Genomic DNA, 19,147 nt, shown 5'->3' with positions numbered 1-19,147 from the left:
CGTCGCGCACCATCTCGTCCTTTACTCTGTACACAAGTCTGCCTCTACTTCCTCTGTACGAAGCTGACTTTCTCGCTTCCGCAGCCAGCAGAGCTCTTCTGCATATCGTCATCGCTGACGTCTCCCTTTGATCCCTAAAGCAGCATGGCCGACTCCGTAGTCGCGCCGGCGGCTGTATCCACTCCTCCTCCACCTTCCTCCACTCTCGCACCTCCTCAAAACCCCTCCCGACCTTCTTCGGCCGGTTCCAATCGAAGCGGATCATCACGTGGACGCGGTGGAAGGTCTAGTAATGGTGGAGGAGGAACATCTTCCAATATCTCAAGAAGCAATTCCAACGCTTCTTCACGCGGTGCCAGTGCGTCGGAGAACGGTGGTGGTGGACGTGGTGATAAGAAGAAGCAGAGTGGACCGACGACGACCATTAGCGGTGGTGTGAGTCTTGGAGTGAAAGACGCGTCGCCTACTGCTACTGGTGGAGATCAAGCTCAGAATGCCAAGAAGAGCAAGAATGGTGGTGCTGGTGCTGGTGCGACCAATGGTAAAGGAAGGGAGAAGCAGAAGGACAAATCACCAGTGGATGGGGACAAAGCCGCCGCCGGTACCGCTGCTCAGAAGACGAATCAAAAGGGTGGGAAACGTTCTGCTTCGAATCGAAGACCTACTCCTATAACTACCGCTCCTCCACGATCTGATTCCCGCAACTCCGATACCAAGCCCGATACGGCTGCGGCACAAGCAACAGAAGAAGCCCCTCGATCTCTTCATGCCCACGTATCAGCGCCTCGTACTGCCATGCAGGCCGCTGTCGATGCCGCCAATCAGAAAAGCGCACAATCTGGGGCTTTGGCCAATCTTCAAAAGATGATCTCCGATCTCAAGACACTCCCTACCTCAGCTGGACCTTCGACCGGTAGTTCCGCTGGATCTAGGTCGACAAGTGGCGTAAAGGAACCGTCCTCAGCAGCTTCTCAACCACAGTCGGGAACCGCTCCGAAGTCCGCTGCTTCGGAACCTGTCAAGATCCCTGATTCGGCTTCATCGTTGAACAGTGCCAAGAAGCTCAAGGCGGACGCCCCCTCCTTTACTCCTTCTTTCACTGCTGTTTCTCCGATTGCCTCTGCTTCAGCTCTGTCGACCTCGCCTGCTTCCGTTATTCCACCGGTGGCGAACGTCCTCCACCCTCGTTCGACGTCGACCAGCAGCGCCGTCAATACTCGTCGAGCATCCTCCGGGTCAATGGTTGGCAACAATTCAGCGCCTTTCAACGCATCTCCTATCCAGATGTTCCCTAATACGGTTCCTGGATTCTTCCAAAATCAGCTCGCTGTACACCAGGAGACGGATAACGAAGCCATATCGCCGTTGTCATACGCCCCGCAGCAAGACTTCCCCTTCCAGCAGCAACAGCTTCTCGCCGCTCAGCAGCAACAGTACCAGTATATCCAGCTCCTCCAAGCGCAACTCACTGCGACTCAGCTAGCAGCTCAACAACAGCAGCATGTACAGCCTCAACAACAACAAATGGGAAGCTTCATTGCTCCTCGTTTCCAAGCTCTCGCTGCTCAGCGAGCTCTTGCTCAACAACAGCAACAGGCTGCTCAACTTGCACAGGCTCAACAGATCTACGAATTGCAACAAGCTCAATTGCTGCAACAGCAAGAAGAACTTCGAGCACAAGCTGCTGCTGCGGAAGCCGTGAAGAACCAACCGGTCTTCGAGGAAGAGTCTCCCGAGCCTCGAAACGCTGTTTTGGGTCCTACTGGTCGACCTCAGCTCGCTCCATCGTTCACATTTGGTGCCAAGCCCAAACACGCTTCGAAAGAGAGCATATCAGAACGAGCTTCCGCTCGTGATTCGATGTCACCGCCCCAAGTCAACGCATCCCCTCCTATCGTGGTGAACAGAAGCGAAGGTATAGGAGGCGCTGCAGCCACGGGCCTTGCTGGCTTGGCCGCTAGAGCACACAGGAGGACTGGGAGTGAGATCTCCCCGGCCATGCAACAGCAGGTACGCTCCGGTGTTATGCTCATGACAAAATGGACCTTTGTGCTGACTGTCTGTTCATAGCTCGCTATCCAGCAGGAGATCGAAGCTCTGCAGGCTAAGCAGAAGGAGCTCATGCAACAAGATCTCGCCAGCCAAGGCGAATCGCCACTCACACAGCTCAACAGTGCCCTCCACACCAAGCAAACCCCATCGCAGACCCTCTCGCGTCATCGACGGGTTCAGTCAAGTTTACCCACTGCAGCGACACCTCCTGAGATTGCAGGACTACCTCGCGATCGGGTGGAAGAGGCTGATCAACCTCGAGCTTTGCGAAACTTTGGAGAGATGCCTCCACCTCCTGTACCAACTGGTCACTCGAGACGTCACAGTGTTAATGTGTTCAATAAAGCGGCTGGGTCAGGCGCCGGGTTCGGCGGGCTTGGAGGCGACATCCCCGAGGATGGTGTGCCCAACGGCGGTAGCTTCGGTCACCATCGATCTAGCAGTCGATCCGGCATGGAGAGCGGCAATTGGCGTATGGGCTCGGGATCTGGCAGCATCAGCGGTTTCAACAGCAACAACAATAACAATATGCAGGTCGCGGATCTCGCTGCCGCTCAAGCTCAACTTCAGTCTCTCGCTCAATTCCGAGCAGCAGCCGGAGGTGGTCATACCAAGATGGCCTCGTTCAGTTTCCCGAACATGTTACCTAACTTGCTTGCTGCGACTACGCTTCAGGCTCCAGTCGGTCAGTCTCTTTGGCAACAGCAACAAGCGTTCCAGATGCAACTTCAGCAGACCGCTCAAGGCCCTCAACGAAAGTCGCTTTTCGCGCCTTATCTTCCCCAAGCGTCTCTTCCACCTCTTCTACAGGCGGGTAAGCTCGTCGTTGGGGTTCTCCGAGTCAACAAGAAAAACCGATCAGACGCATATGTCGCTACCGACGTGCTCGAGGCAGATATCTACATCTGTGGTTCCAAGGATCGTAACAGAGCTTTGGAAGGCGATATCGTTGCGGTCGAGCTTCTTGATGTCGATGAAGTTTGGGGAACGAAGAAGGACAAGGAAGAGAAGAAGAGAAAGAAGGAGGAGAATGCCGCTTACGATTTGAAGCCTTCGACAGCGAAGAAGTTGGAGAAGAAGAAGGATGATGTGGAGGTAGAAGGGCAGGGTTTGACCCTCTTTGATGATGAAGAGGTCAACGATGAGACAAAGCCAACCTATGCTGGACATGTTGTTGCTGTGGTTCGTAGGCTTCAGATTGCCCAGCTATCTTTAATGCTAACGTACTCTCATTCTACTACAGGTCGAGCGAATGCCCGGTCAGTTGTTCTCGGGTCAACTTGGTGTATTGCGACCATCTTCCGCCGCTACCAAGGAGAAGCAGGAACTCGAGCGACGGGAGCGAGAGGGCGATAGGGCCAGGAGAGATGAACCTGAATCTCGACCCAAAATTGTCTGGTTCAAACCTACGGACAAACGTGTGCCTCTTATCGCTATTCCTACAGAGCAAGCTCCTTCGGACTTCATCGACAATCCAGATGCCTACGGTAACAAGCTGTTCGTTGCAACCATCAAGAGATGGCCCATGTGAGTGTCATTCCATTGTAGTCTGTAGTCGAGGATGGGTTACTGACGAACGATGACAGTACGTCTTTGCACCCCTTCGGTACCCTAGTGGAAGAGCTTGGTCCAATCGGCGACAAGGAAGTGGAGACCAGTGCTTTGTTGAAGGACTGCAATTTCCCCGCGGAGGAGTTCACAGACCTCACCATGAAGTGTCTTCCTCCTCTCCCTTGGAGGTAAGTACAGGTGGTGTTGACAATCAAGGTCGTGTTCAAGCTCACACGTGTATGTAGTATCCCTGAACGAGAATACGAAGTCCGAACAGATCTTAGGAACGAGCGAGTATTCACCATTGATCCTCCCACCGCTAAGGACCTGGACGATGCCCTATCCGTCAAGAGCAATGAGGATGGCACTATTACCGTTGGCGTCCACATTGCCGACGTGTCGTACTTTGGTGAGCTATGCCGCCCTTGGCATGACTGTCTGCTACACATATCTGACGCCACATATCTGCAGTGAAAGCGAACACTGCGATGGATCGAGAAGCCCGAAAGCGTGCGACCAGTGTCTACCTTGTTCAGCGAGCGGTTCCTATGCTTCCCCCTCAGATCTCTGAGGAGCTCTGTAGTCTGGTTCCGAATGTGGAAAGACTGACCTTCTCGGCGATCTTCACATTGGACACAGACGGTAATGTCAAGGAGAGGAAGTTTGCGAGGACAATCATCAAGTGAGTGAAGCGCTCAAACGTGATCTGGGACCAAACGCTCACGTACAACGGCATCAGATCATGCGGCAAACTGTCTTATGCGGATGCCCAAGGTGTCGTGAGCGGCGGATCCTTGGAAAGGACCAAAGTCGCCGATGCATACCCCGTCTCTGAGATCGAGGCGGACATCAGACTTCTCCACGTGAGTGCTGTTTTCATTCAACTAGTCGAGGATGATATTGACGCCAGTTTCGCAGGACCTCGCAACCAAGATCAAGACCAAGCGTATCGAGGCTGGAGCTATGCTTGCCAACAAGCTCAAGGTTTCCTTCGAGCTTGATGATGAAGGGAAACCAGTGGACTGCAACACCTTCAGGAGGACCGAGGCGAACTCCCTTGTCGAAGAAGTAAGCTGCATGTCCACTTTATTGGTGCAAGGTGCTCATCTCACGACGTTTAGTTCATGCTGCTTGCCAACACCTCGGTCGCGCAAGTTATTGCCAATGGACTCCCAGAACAATCTATTTTACGTCGACATGAAGCGCCAATCGAGCGAAGGCTTGTAAGTGGTCTGATTGTGAAGGCTAAATAGCCATGCTGATCGTACCTAAAGGACGGCTTCGTCAAACGTGCTCAGAAGCTTGGTTTCGAGATGGACCCGGCTAGCGCAGGCACATTGCAGAAGTCTTTCGAGAAGGTTCAAGACCCCGATGCTGCGCTCTGTCTCGAGTTGCTCAAGAAGAAGTCCATGCAGAGGTTAGTATCGTGGACTCGATCATGGATCAGTACAACTGCTGACTCTGGCTGCGCAGAGCTCGATACTTCTGTACAGGTATGCTGGATATCGCAAAGTACTCGCACTGGGCTCTGAATACGCCGTTATACACTCACTTCACGGTATGCTAGACTCGTCTGCTCCTGATGGCGGAAACAAGTAGCTGATAGTTTCTTGCAGTCTCCTATACGACGATATGCCGATGTTCTGGTACACCGCATGCTGGACGCTTGCTTGACTAGTCGTGGGTCACGCAAATGTTGTTTGTGCGGACACACGCTGATGATGACGTAGCCAACCCGAACGATGTCAAGTTCCACATGGATCGAGATCAGGTTGCGAAATGTGCGCAACAATGCAACATGAAGAAGCGTGAGTCGCAACCATCTTTCTTGATATCGTTTTGACGCTGAGTTATGATTGTCCCCGCAGAGAGCGCCAAGCTGGCTGAGGAGCAATCCGTCCACCTTTATCTCTGTATGCTCATTTACGACCTGACCGAGCGATATGGACCCGTCGTCCGCGAGGCCAAGGTCACCGGTGTTCTGGATGCGGCATTCGATGTTGTCATTGTGAGTGGATCGAAGCGACGCTCTGATTTGTAATGATTGCTGAATGTTCTTGGGATGATAGCCTGAGTTCGGCATCGAAAAGAGGGTGCACGTCGACAAGATGCCAGTGGAGAATGTGGTCTATGACGAACACAAAGACGTGCTCTCGTATGTTTGCCGGTTGACCTAGGAAAATCAAGTATACATACTGATGACTTTCCCTCACAGCCTTTACTGGACGAACCAAGACGTCCTCTCCTTCCTGGCCGAGACGACCGACGACCCTCATTTGTTGAAGATCCGATCACTCGGTGAACGTCATTCTATCGGAAATTCTACATCTCGAAGCGCAGACGAAACAGCACTCTTCGAAACTGGCGGGAAAAACTCGAAACAGTATGCCAAGTCAGCTCAACGCGTCACACCTAAATACGAGGGTCTGAGAAATGCAGAGGGAGGACACAAGGTTCAGGATGTGAGAGAGTTGATGACTTTACCAGTCATCGTGACGAGTGATATGACGAAGTCTCCACCAGTGTTGGTGGTCTATGCTTGTGAGTGGATAGCTAAGCCTTTCCTTCCGGCAAAGCGACAGGACTTGATGGCTGACGACTTGACCTGAATAGGTAATCCTTATTCGTCATGAGGAGTATGAGTGTATAAGGGTCGTAGTTTTATCTGTATATATTTATCGTATCTCTTCAATCTGTTTTTTCTCATACATCCTTTTATCAGAATCGAATCATTTCCAAAACAAAGCATTGGATGAATGTGTGTCGCATCAAGCGGTAGTGAAGGGGAATTGAAATCTGCCTGGGGGGTATAAAGGAAGCGTGAGGTAGCGTGAGGTAGAAGTCATGTATATCGTGTTTGACCAATCGATTCTGTTCATGTGAGAAGAATACATTCTATACTATCGATACAACAGCTCATAGTCGCTGTCCGCCTTCGAGTCCTCAAAAAAATGGTTGATCATCTATACCTATCGGCGTGCAGATCACAAAGGTCATACCGCTTCCCAACCTTGACCATGGAAACATCTCAATCGCCATAGAGCGATAGCGAGCGGAACACCTAGTTCCCCTCGGCTAAAGTATGGGAGGGCACCAACACCATAATCGGGATCATCGGTCGATGTGATCGTCGAGCAGGGAAAAGAAGAAAGGGCAAGTAAGTTGGTATGTACTCTCTCCGTCGTCGTACTGAGAGAGGCTGCTTTTGACGTTGGCGTGGTAATGACAGTAGAGGGGGTAGTTTCACCGTCGTCATTGCAAGGCGACCGTGATAACGATCGTAGTCGACGAGCATGATTACGTTCAGTCGCCAGGATCGAGGTGATTGCTTTGCGTATACGTTCGTGGGACGATGCGGGCAATAGCGTAGCAAGAGTATATAGCGGGATTTGGTGCGCCGTAGTAGTTGGAGACGGGGAAGTGATGGAGACAAGCGGTATTGACGGAATGGTATGGTCGCTTTTCATTTCGACCGTTTCACTGCTAGAATCTGGCTTCTCGAGTGCCAGGTTGGAGATATCCAGTATTGCAATGATGTTCGCTCCGCTCTCGTGCGATTGCGGCTTTATGACCATACTTTCACCATCATCTTTCGAGACCTCCACTTCCTCCTCCATCAACCTTCTGACGACCGTCCAGGCCGATCCCACTTTTATTCCTCCATCCGCCTCCTTCTCAACCAAGATCGAGCCAGAGGAGCCGGATTGACCTGCAGTCCTGACCTCACTCGATGATGTACTGGCCTCTCTCGATAGCCATTTCGATCTCGGTGTAGCGGGTCCAATACTCTTCGCGAAATGCTCAAGTTCGTAGATTACCCTCGAGACAAGTTGAGCATGTATGATCTCCACGAGGTTTGCTGGGACTTGGAGCGACGGAATTTGACGTAGAAGACCTGTATGAGGACCTGGTGAACGAAACCACATTTCGTCAATGTTAGCTTGGGCCCCGACCTGACTAACTGCATCGTTGCTATTCGTTAGGAACGGTAACACACCTTTGTCCGCAGGCAATTGCTGGATGACATCGCGATGACATGATACCCACATCCCTTTTCCCTTCTTCCTACTTAGAGGTGAAGCGACGCGATCTGGGAGAAGTTGGAGAGATGAGGAAGAGGTCGGGGTGGAGGGGAAATGGGTAGGACGAAGATTGATCAGGAATGCTAATATAAGGTGAGTCAGATATAATGATGGAGCATTACAGTGGAGGGTGCTCCATGGAAACTCACACGAAGGATGTTTTTGTCTTGTAACGATACACATCCGTTCAGACGAGCTTGACATTCGTTCTGCCATACCAAACATTCACCTGTTAACACCTTTTCCAATATCACACGAGACGGTAAAGACATGACATGTACTCCACGGATCGTGTTCCTCCTTCCTCCTTTCTCCGTCATCATTATGACGGCGCTCAATGTCTCTTCGATGGTATTTGAGTTGTCGCGCTCGCGCTTGCGCATGTACAGCGGTTGAGGAAGGCGGATTATATATCGGTGAATCGAATATGATAGACCTGGTTGACGTTGATTGACCAGGAGCAGCTATTCCCTCCGCTCGGTAGGGATTGCATTGCATCGAGAGCAATCGTTTGAGCTGCTGACGACATGCTGAACATCCCGATTTGGTCAGTGTGGGTGATAGCAACATTGAATCTGTTAGTTCATCCTAGTCGAGGACATAGTGAGAAGTGAGACAAATCCAATGTTTTGGACGAACAGACCTCCACCCGGGTTGCAACCAAGTATGATGAGCCTGATAGTGGTTTTCAATGTTGGTCTGCCTGATATCACGGCCTAACACCCGTTCAGCGATTTTAGTCCTGTCTGCGTCCGAAATCATTTCGGGGATGACAATCACGAACTCGTCTGTACAACGCATCGTGTACCATACGATACATATACCTGTGCCGCACACTGTCAGGAAGTCCCCTCGTCTCATTCAACCCCTCACATGTAACGCAACGGGCTCTCCCGACTCTTGCTTAGCATTCCCGCAATATAGTAAGGAATGTCGAAATGCCACTCGAATCGAAACTTGGTTACGGGGAGTGTGCCAATATTGCAAAGTATATGCAGACAGAGGGACGAGGGGTAAGGGGGGGGGGTGCAATTTGTCACCGACACAGTCCCGTTGTCATAATCGGTACTACGTGTACTTCGTACTTGTCTTTATCACGTAACGATTCCACATGTTAAAGCTCTGGCGTCGCATGGCGTCCTTGAGCATGCTTGTGTAGAACACATTAGGTGGGACTGTGGCGTGTGGATGCTGCATCGTAGATCATCTGAGGCGTCTCCGAGGCTCTGTTCCCATGCCTGTCCCAAATGTAACGCCCCACTGTGAATGTATATCCGAGACATTGCAAGGGGGGGGCGACGACTACCCATCCCACTCCAAGAGTTAGTTACTCCCGTGATCTCCCCTGAAAATTCCTTCGTTTAAATGGAGGGATTGATTTGTCAACTCCCCGTTAACCCCCCCGTTTCTCTCCCTTTCTCCCCTTATCCCTTTCCTTCAGTTCTTCTGTCTTCCCACTATTTCGTCTTCTCGTTTCATACTTGACGGATACATCTCACTCGGGGATTCCCAATAATATACCCTTGTTGACGGGCGAGGCACCCCCACTACGGTCCGAGACAGCGGGTTCTCCCATCATGCTTATCTTCTTTCAAACACAGGTGTGACACCCTGACAGTATAATTCTGCGAAGATACGCGAAAAGAATAATCTATACCGGCACCGATCTTGATCTTTGAAAAATCACGTTCGAAAGGGTACCTCTTGCCTACCCGGGGAGCTTGGTCTACTCACACCTACACCGCTATCTCAAGGATCTCAAGGGATCGAGAGCAAGGGGAAGAGTTTGTTGCGTCGAGAGCGATGACTGTGACTCTTCTCTCCCCCTTGTCAGCTTGTACTCGTAGGTCAGTTGACGAGCGAAACGTTTTGCTTTTGCGTCCGGTAGGGAAAGACGTGACCGCGCAGGTGTTCCTCAATAACCGGGATGCATAATCATAATCGTACCCCATACTCGTGCTCACTCGTATACCGCAGCAAAGCAAAGCAACGCAACGCAAAGTTCTAACGGAGAGTATGCCCACACGCAAAGTACCTGGCCTACCGCACAATGTTGTCCTGAGTCAACGATGTGAGATGCGAGAAAAAAAGAAAAGAAAGACTACCCGAATCCTTTCCCGTTTTACAACATTCCTGATTGTTCAAGGAATGCTTCTCACATAACATGACACTGTCAAAGCTAATCAGGCCCGACAACGACGACGACAACTGCTTGAGAAATAAACATAGGCAAAGTCTAGACAACACGGACCGGGACCGGATTAGATAGGGTGAAAATGGTCGAAATAGGATAGCGGGAATGGGACACTCGTACGTGTTTGAACCCCAAAAACCTTTCCTTTCACTGTCGTCCTCTTCAAATACCTCTTGAGCTCTCGTTGTAGATGACGCTGCTCACCTAATCTCCCCCGGGAGTAGGGGCCTTGGCCTCTCGCCCTTCCAGGCTCCACCAGCCTCGCCCGTCCTTGCCGGTCGTCGTCGTGCCCCCTGTCAACCTCCCTCGAGGTCGTTAACACTTCGGTATCGTATCAGGACCACGGGAGTCTACGGGTTCCAACAAGGTGTACTTTCGTCCCGTTATCATGCGATAATGATGCTTGATCAGTAATCTGGGGCTGGAAGCCAAGCTCTCCACTCCCAACGGATTGCCTTCCTGCCTGCATGTCACCCGTCTCAGCCACTGACCCTTCGGCTACTACCCCCTATTCCTTGTCATCCGTGTCAAACCTTCGCCCCTCCCCCCTCTCGGGACATGAAGACTAGCGCTCGGGACCACTGTCATGTTTTACGACAAGGCAACCGAGTACGTTTATCGACATCCTTCCAACCCCTGAGAGTGGGAGATACTCATGCCGTTCTTGGATATCTAACATACGATCTGCTCATATATGATGGGAAAACTTGCCAAGATTGACTTTCTTCCCACAATCTTCTCAAAACCGATTCATCTTTGTGTTCTCACCAAAGCAAGACAGCTTAGCTAAATAGCAAGCTCTACCCAATCTCATTCTCTTGCGATCGCCTCTCTCTCATTTTCGTTGTCGATTCAAGATGCTCGCTACCTCATTCATCCTCCCTGCCCTCTCCCTCCTCTCTGCCGCCGTCGCTTCCCCCGCTTCCGGCCACGCCCTCGGTGCTCGAACTGTCGCTGTGACAAGCATCAAGGGTGGATCCTACGAGACTTGTGCCAAGGTCGCGGGCGATTGGTTCGGATACAAGTACGACTTCGGTTGTCTCTGCAAAGACGACGTCGATGAGTTTGCCTCCACCAACGGTATCCACAGTGGTATCAAATCTTTGATCTCCTCTTACGTGAGTGCAATGGATCAGCCGCAGCCAAGACATGTAGCTGATAATCACCCTTCCATCAGGTCTCCACTCATGGTTCTACCCATTACTACCCTCCCAACTCGCAACCTGTGTGTGACAACTACGGTTCTTACACCTGTGGATCTCTCTCCAAGCAAAGCAGCGGTGCCTGTCCCCCAACGACCTGTGACCCCAAGAAGACCTCTACCAACGGTGGATGTTGTCCTCGTGGTCAAACCTACTCGAACGGCAAATGTTGTGGAACAGTCGGATGTTCTCGAGACCAGGGAAAATGTACCCCTGTCATGCAATGTCCCACCTACACCAGCAATGACATCTGTTGTAAGACCAACGAGAAGGGATGGACCGGTTACAAGACCGTCTGTTGTCCTTCTGGTCAACAAGAAGATGGATCTACCGGGAAATGTATCCCGAAATGTCCTACCGGTAAAGAATACAACCCGAAAACCAAGATGTGCGAGACCATCTGTGACACCAAGAACGGTTACAGCCATGAATGGTCCACCGAGGGCAAGGATCTGTGCTGTAAGAAGGGGGAAACTCCTTACCACACAACCTGTTGTCCCAAGTGGACAGTCGAGATCGACCACACCGGTGTCTGTTGTCCTCCCGGATCCAAGGTCGAGCACGGTAAATGTGTTTCCCCAACCCACGGTGGCGGTTACCCTACAAAGCCTAAACGATCTCAACTCAACTTCTCCCCTGAAACACCTTACGGACTTGAAGCCAACGTCGATGCTTCTCTCTGTCCTTCCGGATTCGCAGCTTGTCCTATCCCAGGTGCTGCTGCCAACTCTGGCTCATACGAATGTCTCGACGCGATGACCGACCTCCAATCATGTGGTGGTTGTGCCTCCATGGGAACCGGTGTCGACTGTACCGCTATCGCCGGCGCTCGATGGATGGGTTGCTCCAAGGGACAATGTGAGGTCTTCTCATGTAAGAAGGGATGGACAAGAAGTTTGAACGGTACTTCTTGCGAGAGGAACTAAGTTATCCCACAGTTTGCCAAAAGGACTTTTTTTTAAGCTACCTTCGTCGTTTCATTCGACCACCTTTTGGATTTATAATTTGACTTTTGGGCCATTTGATCTTCTCAAATAGGCTCATCATATACTGTATATAAGCGCGACAAAGGCGAGGCGACGGTTCCCGGGCACCCTTCTTCTTTTCATCTCATCTTAGCATACTTCTATCCTATATAGATATCCATACTACCCTTTTTTGCCTCATATAGACTTTTTCATCGCCCCAGAACCCGCGTCAGCCAGCCGCTTGACTACCTATTGTAAACTAGTCAGACAGTATAATGAATCATGTAGATCATGCAGATCACACAGCACTCAGCAGGGAACAGCAAATGCACACGACAAGCAAGCGCAAGCGCTGAGAATTGAACGTATGTCTGATCGAAGAGAGACACCCATAAGCATGCAGAGGTAAATGTGGAGATCATACTAAGAGGCATGTCGAGTAGGAATCAACCGTACACCATGCCGACCCGTGGTGTTATCTACAAGTGAGCTCGCTTGAGGTGACATCGACGACATACGCCATTCACCCGAAAGCCTGTTGACAAGCCATACATGCGGGACGGTTCACGCCCCGACAACCCATGCAGGATCTTCCTTTTCATCCTTTTGTATGTGGTACAGCTAAATATATGCTATCGAAAACCGATTGATGATGTCACCTCTCTTCCTTCCTTTCATCCGATATCATCCCTCTCCTCGTCCACACCTCCTGTCCGTTTACAAAACACCTTGACTGTACGCACACACGTTATGATCAGCAAACCATTGTTTTTACAACGTATGGAGACAGACTTACCTGTAATACTGGAACGTGTCGTATAATCTCGTATAATTACTACCGGTCGAACTGACTATCAATCTCTCTAGATATGAATCGACAGCTTGGGTCGTTAAGCCGAGTTGGAAACGTTCTCTGAAATGATGAGAAGTTTGTTCGCCAAATAGTGCGAAACAGTCAAGTTTGGAGTCTAATGGAGTGAACGGTGATCAGCGTGAATCGAAGGCCAAGGCCAAGAAGCTGTTCGACCAAAAAGACATACCCTTCTGCATGAGCTCGACGATAGCTGCAAAAGGTTTCAAACAGTCAGCGCCCCGTTCCCATGCCACGCAAGTGCGTAATACTCACTGATAAGACTATCTGAATGCTTTCGCGCAGCTTCAAACCCTTCCTTGAACAGCTTCTTGAAGTACGCATAACCGGGACTGTTCAGACCTCCCATGATGTCCACATACTCCAAGGGCATCTTGAAAGGGGCCGCTTCGAATCCCATATTTCCTGGAGAGTTGGAGAGCATGAATCCGAAATCGATATGGATCAAATGACCATCTTGATCCACCAAGATGTTCCCGTTGTGTCGGTCTTTGATCTGAAGTAGGTAGGTGACGACGGAGTATCCGGCGAGCGAACGAATGAAGTTTCGTTGCGCTCGAGCATATCGTCCACTATCTGGTTTCCCGTATGTCTACGAGATCTGAGATATTAGCATATACTTGTGGTGGCAGATCGGGTTTGGAGACCTTTCCATATACTCACGCTGACGTAGTGATCCATCAATGACACATGACCGATGGCGCCGCCCTCTGCAACCCGCTTGGCATACTCTCCCTTCTTGATAGAATGCACAGACACCGCATCGGTGATAGTCTCTACCAAACCTGATGTCTCCCCAGTGATCAGAATTCGGAAGCTACGTCGATCAGATCCATGATCAGCAAGGGCTCTCCAAACAAAGTAATCGACGAGAAGCACTCACAATCTGACCCAACAATCGCACTTCTCCTCCTTCCAGATCCTGCTGAACCGTTCTATTAACTGCGTCGCCAGCTGCTCTTGTCGCAGATCCGCACCAGTCTTGACAATCACGGAGATGACCTGAAGGCAAGACAGTCAGCGAATGAGTCGGAAAGTTAATTGTATCACTCACATCCCAGTTGGCGAGATGACCCCATGGTGACGACGCTCTTATTCTCGTTTTCTTCGCTAGCCAGGATTCTCGGAATACGGCGGCTAAAACGGACATTTCGCATCAGCTTCATTTCCGTCTCCCCTCATCTTCCGCCGAACTTGAAGGACTCAGGCCAAAACTTACCAGATGGATCCGCCTTGTTCAGCTCTCTTCTGACAATTCCCTCATCCTCAGCCGTCTGTCCTTCCTTGGGACCCTCTTCCAGCTCCGCACCTTCCGGTCTATCCGTCATTCTTGCCACTCGTTCTTCTTCCAACGCCATCATCTCCTCCATGATCCTCTCTCTGATCGCTGCCGCTTGCGCAGCTGCTAGTTTCAGCTTCCCACCCGCTGCGGAAGACTGATCGCCCTTGGTCATATCTGATTGAGAGGACTGTCCCTTATCCTTACTCGACCCTGTTATCCAGCCAGTGCCAGGTATCCATGATGAAGATGTGCTTTGGGTTTCTTGGACAACAGGAACGAGCGAAGCGTTCAATTGCGCCAGCATCACTGCTGCTGTTCGCATACGTTCGGAGTAGTCTTCCAGTGTGATCGGAGACCGCTTCGGGGCGGTGGGGCCGACGTCGGCGGGAAGAATGGATTGGCTGAGGGGCGTCGGACTGGAAGGAGCTGTTCTCATACCGGGGATATCCAGGCCTGCATTCTCGGCAGGAGATGTGAGCAAGGCTTGATTGACCGATAGCATGTCTGGGGTATGTGGAGTATGCGGAGAGCCAAGAACGGCGCCCAATGAGGATCGTCTCGAAGGAACCTGAGAGCCCTTGTCCCAGGCTGCTAGGTCCAGCTGCTTATTTTTCGGAGCTGCCGGCAGTGGTATCGATTCCGACAGGTCCGGAAGCACATCGTGAACTGACAGCTTTGCACCGTAGAGCTGTTCCACCAGATCCATTTCTTCCATATCATCCGGGTTGAAGTCCTGTCGGGGATTGACGACCTGACCCAGCCGTTGAGAAGTCGGCTCATTCGTTGGTTCAGGCGGAACAGAAGCAGGCATCACCGATCCGAATCCGTCTTGTCCACCAAACGCGAGGTCGTGAGCGGCGACTCCACCGTGATCTTTCTTCCGCTTCTTCAGGTCCTCCTGTACAACGATCTTCTTCAACAGCTCTCTGTTTTCGCGTCGGGTAGGATCAAAGTCCAGGTCGCCCTCCAAGATCTCAACGTGCAGCAAGAACGGTGCACGCTCGGCAGAGTTCAGCACGACTGAGTCTCCTGGCGATATTCGAACAACCCGTGAATGGCCCTTCGTTCGTGCTCGAGTTCGGTCGTATCTGGCGCTGAGTGGTGTACCGGTGGACGTTTCTCCTCCTTGCTCGTGTCCGTGATCAGCAGCGCACCATAATGGCATGCAGACCTGTAAATAAAGTCAGTTACCGTTCTTTTTCACAATCCATGTCACGGTAACTTACCTCTGCAGGAAGGTTGTGATTCAACCCGGTCAACTCTGCTCTCAACGCGCTAACTCTGGCCAGCTTGGGAATCACCAGTAATCTGTTACTGATGTCCTCGAGTAACAAGAGGAACCTGATCTCGCTTCGACAATAATGACTTCGCAATAGCTGTCTCTGCGCATCGATATCGTATGTCGCTAAGAGCACTTCTGCTGGCGGTGGTCGATCACCGGGATACAACCTGTTTGAGGAGCTTCCAGATCTCGAAACCGAAAGTTCGGGGACGGAGTAAAAGTGTTGATGTTGTGGTCTGTTAGGAGGAGTGCTGCTTCTGCTAGGTCCGCCAGAAGTGTTGAGAGTAGGATTAGGGGTGAGCTGACCGAAAGGATCTGATCCCTTTCGAGGAGAATGTCCGTTCGCCGATGGTGTAGAGGCGTTGGGAGAAGGTGAATGTGGAGGAGTGTACAGACTGGGTGCCGTCTGAGCCGGATGATGGATATGGACCATGGAAGCGGGATGTTGAAGTGGGCTAGTCGGTTTAGGTGATAGTCTGTTGAGAATTGCCGACATCGGTTGTGGAGAAGCAACTTCTTCCCCATCTCCTTCTGAATCATCGCCATCATCGTCGTTGCTCTTTTGTCTCACGGCGGTGATTCTGCTTGGCGTAGAGACGTCCGCTCCACCGCCAACATCCGCTTCCACCATCGCTCGTGAAGAATCGGCATCATCAATCGGTCTTCTTCCTTGGGTGACCGCCCAATCTCCAGCCAATTCCACCAACCCATGTATCCCCGGTGTGCTCGCCACCATGACTCCTATTCCCACTAACGCAGGTCCAATATGTGGATTCACTCTCATTCCTCCTCCTCCGGCCATACCGACCTTTCTTGCCAACCGTGAAGGAAGGGTTCTCGACCGAGCGCCGTTGGTGGTCAAGGAAGTAGAGGATGGAGATTGGGGAAGGGATCGATATGGTGATCGTGAAGGTTCAGGAGGGTCGCCAAAGATGATCTCGTGACATCTGTGTAGGATCCGTTGGCAGATGTGAAATGAACGCGGACTTGTTAGTCGAGAAGGGGTCAAATCTCTCAAAGCCGCTTGCATGAACCAGAACGTCTGAAACGAGATGACCAGAATTAGCACAGGTGACAAATGAACAGCGACCGGAATGCTCACCAGCATAGCTGAATGTGTACTCTCTTCAGCCCGAGATAGAATGAACGATTCGAGCGCATTTGACTCGGTGGGATATGTCAAAAGGAGATGACTAAACCAGCGGTAAATATGTCAGCGACACGACACGCTCTTGATCATGTCCGCTCCGCTAGACATACCATATTTGAGGCCAGTAAAACTCGACCTCCTCAGGCGGCATCTTCTTCATCCTCCAACATAGGTAATGACTGATACCTATTGAGTCGGGGTATAGCTTGAGGTATGAGATGGCGAGGGAGACTGAAAAGTAAGGGGAAAGAAAGAGACGCAGGCTAATGAAGGGGTATAACATGTGAGCGAAGGCCGAGAGAGCCATGGAGTGTGAAGACGTACAGTAAAGCGTGCGACATGATGGGCAGAAGACGCTGGCTTGCAGCATCAAGTGTCGGATGCGTCTATGAATATAGAGAGCGACGGTCGCTGGTATTTTAATGTAAGTTGCCCGGGGCTATGATTGGGACCGGAGGCCGTCTCTTGCTCACGCCAAGGTATGAGCTGCCGTCCAACCGCTCGTACTCTGGCGAAGTGTGAATCGAAGTCTGTGTAGGTGTCTCCCAGCCAGTGAGATACTATTATGGTGTATTATTATGCGATACGAAACAGTTAGTCAGAATACAAAAGGTGAATGAGCAAAGAGATGAACGGTCTGTCAGTTCTGTCAATGTGTCGGATTAAAGGTTCTTGACGCGTGGAGGGAAAGGAAGCGAGGTAAAGTGCGGTGTTGACCGGCGCGTCCTTTAACCATGTTCAGTCAGAAGTAAATTGGTCTTGTCACAACATCAATGCATGAGGCATGTTTGGAGTGGGCTATAGATCGGACCGTAGCAGGAAGAATCACTGTGCAGAAGAGTGTGCGTGTATATATCACAGCGTTGCATAGTCGTTACATATCATTGCTATCATCTCTTGCCCAACGGTCCTAAGTCCGGTTCATCCTCTTCCCCGTCTGCATCTCCATCTCCAATCTGGAACAAATCTTCTCCACCTTCACTCTCACTACTCTCCCCATCTTCATCTTCATCTCCACCTTCGATAGGCCCAACCTGTCCTCTCGTCTTCATAGATCGTCGAGCTCTCCCTAGAATCCCTCCAGTAGGCGCAAGCGGTGGAGCAGAGTTGGTTGGAAGTCTGGAGATGGGCAAGTCGGTGTAGGCTGAACTAGATTGAGAGAGTGCTGGGTGTTGATGTTGAGGTAGGATTGGGAGATCGTCGAGTGCATGGCTGGGAAGTGAGTCGGTAGAAGCGTTATTGGAAATGAAGGAATGGGTAGGCGGCTGCGGAAGTGAGGTCGAGAACGTGAGCATCTGCTCAAGGTGATCTAGCTGTGTGTGTGCGAGATGCAACTCACGCCGTCCTCCGATAGTCGGATACCAGTGGCACTGCTAGAGGCAAAGCTAGGAGACGAAATATGAGCTTGAAAAATGGTGGTACGATGACAATGACTCGCCAGCTCACTTTAGAGGAATCCCCCTTTCCACTCGTCTCTTTGCTCTTCGCCAAAATAGATATCCTCCACATGCTAAGACTACGACGAACAGTGGGAAGAAATACGAAAATGGTGATGGCGGCGTCGAGTCCCCGTCTGCCGAGTCGGTGCGTGGTAAGTGCATCGCCAAGTATGATCTTGAGTTGCGATTTGATATAGTGATCAGAAGTAACGCGGATGTGACAAGGAGATCTTTGTTGTTGAAGCGGGATCCGTGGCAATATACTTCTGCTCTAAAGCTCTGGTGGGCCGTGCTCCATCACCAAAACCTGAGTGTCCACTGTCGACCAATGAGAGCGATAAAATGATGTCCAACTGCAGACTCTTTGACCTTGACCTGGGAGAAGTCTCAATTATGTGATGGTTGGAACCGAGATGCTAGCTAGAGTACCGGTATACGTCATGACTGCCAGGATTCTGGCATTGCTGCGCGACAAACCGGATCCTGGTGCTACAACATCAATCAATCCACGAGGACAAAACCTTGCTGCACTGAGGTAGAGCTGAAGCGGTCTCTCTCCAGATTCAGTGAACACTTGTATATGCATGAGCACCGAAGATCAGGTGCGGACCGCACTGCTGGCAATACCTAAGGCAGACGATTGATTGATTGATGTATATTGCCACTCGGTACACGGTGCAGTGTATTACGCGTTTGGTTAGCCGAGATGGATGAATGAATTAGCAGTGTCGTGATTCATCATCACATTCAACTCCTTTGCTTCTTGGTTTCTTGTTCCTCACTGCTATATGTACCATACCTGACGCATACAGCACCATCAGTATCTTCCTTCGATAGTTCGTTGCTCGGTCTCGGTCACATCAGCATAGGCCGAATTCACCTTTACTGCCTGTCCTTTAGGTCACAGCTTTAGTCACCGCTCAATCACCAGATCGCACCTTTCTTTGTCTCGCCTCAAAGAACAATTGGCATCTACCCTATTTTCCCTCAATCGGTCTTCACCTGTTTAGCTTGCGCCTATCCGCCTCTGAACTCTTCGCCAACCGAGTCGTTGCCAACTCGGTCTAGCGCTTC

General features: G+C 51.0%; 5 protein-coding genes across 5 annotated transcripts; 2 read left to right on the top strand and 3 right to left on the bottom strand.

The window, feature by feature from the left end:
- Positions 1–144: 144 nt before the first annotated feature.
- On the top strand, positions 145–6,236 carry CI109_103808 (uncharacterized protein; the record flags this gene model as incomplete). The annotated part of the gene is made up of 17 exons (XM_032001692.1): positions 145–2,010; positions 2,071–3,234; positions 3,296–3,579; positions 3,639–3,791; positions 3,849–4,012; positions 4,075–4,285; positions 4,343–4,466; positions 4,522–4,671; positions 4,725–4,826; positions 4,878–5,020; positions 5,077–5,161; positions 5,220–5,283; positions 5,334–5,411; positions 5,472–5,611; positions 5,673–5,758; positions 5,819–6,144; positions 6,217–6,236. The coding sequence occupies 17 exons, from the start codon at positions 145–147 to the stop codon at positions 6,234–6,236; spliced, it is 5,160 nt and encodes a 1,719-aa protein (XP_031863855.1).
- A 360-nt stretch (positions 6,237–6,596) lies between these two features.
- On the bottom strand, positions 6,597–7,889 carry CI109_103807 (uncharacterized protein; the record flags this gene model as incomplete). Its single annotated transcript, XM_032001693.1, has 3 exons — positions 6,597–7,510; positions 7,601–7,768; positions 7,835–7,889. 3 exons carry the CDS (start codon positions 7,887–7,889, stop codon positions 6,597–6,599), a joined length of 1,137 nt encoding a protein of 378 aa, XP_031863856.1.
- Positions 7,890–10,736: 2,847 nt separating this feature from the next.
- Positions 10,737–12,007, top strand: CI109_103806 (uncharacterized protein; the record flags this gene model as incomplete). Its single annotated transcript, XM_032001694.1, has 2 exons — positions 10,737–10,997; positions 11,057–12,007. 2 exons carry the CDS (start codon positions 10,737–10,739, stop codon positions 12,005–12,007), a joined length of 1,212 nt encoding a protein of 403 aa, XP_031863857.1.
- An 834-nt stretch (positions 12,008–12,841) lies between these two features.
- CI109_103805 (uncharacterized protein) lies at positions 12,842–16,975 on the bottom strand (the record flags this gene model as incomplete). Its single annotated transcript, XM_032001695.2, has 11 exons — positions 12,842–13,017; positions 13,090–13,113; positions 13,176–13,512; positions 13,584–13,737; positions 13,804–13,922; positions 13,975–14,057; positions 14,140–15,373; positions 15,429–16,526; positions 16,587–16,677; positions 16,745–16,897; positions 16,959–16,975. The coding sequence occupies 11 exons, from the start codon at positions 16,973–16,975 to the stop codon at positions 12,842–12,844; spliced, it is 3,486 nt and encodes a 1,161-aa protein (XP_031863858.2).
- A 549-nt stretch (positions 16,976–17,524) lies between these two features.
- CI109_103804 (uncharacterized protein) lies at positions 17,525–18,235 on the bottom strand (the record flags this gene model as incomplete). Its single annotated transcript, XM_032001696.1, has 3 exons — positions 17,525–17,899; positions 17,974–18,019; positions 18,081–18,235. The coding sequence occupies 3 exons, from the start codon at positions 18,233–18,235 to the stop codon at positions 17,525–17,527; spliced, it is 576 nt and encodes a 191-aa protein (XP_031863859.1).
- Between the last annotated feature and the right edge of the window lie 912 nt (positions 18,236–19,147).

Source organism: Kwoniella shandongensis, chromosome 6 (assembly GCF_008629635.2).
Source record: "Kwoniella shandongensis chromosome 6, complete sequence".
NCBI lineage: Eukaryota > Fungi > Basidiomycota > Tremellomycetes > Tremellales > Cryptococcaceae > Kwoniella > Kwoniella shandongensis.
This window is presented reverse-complemented; position numbering and strand designations above follow the sequence as displayed.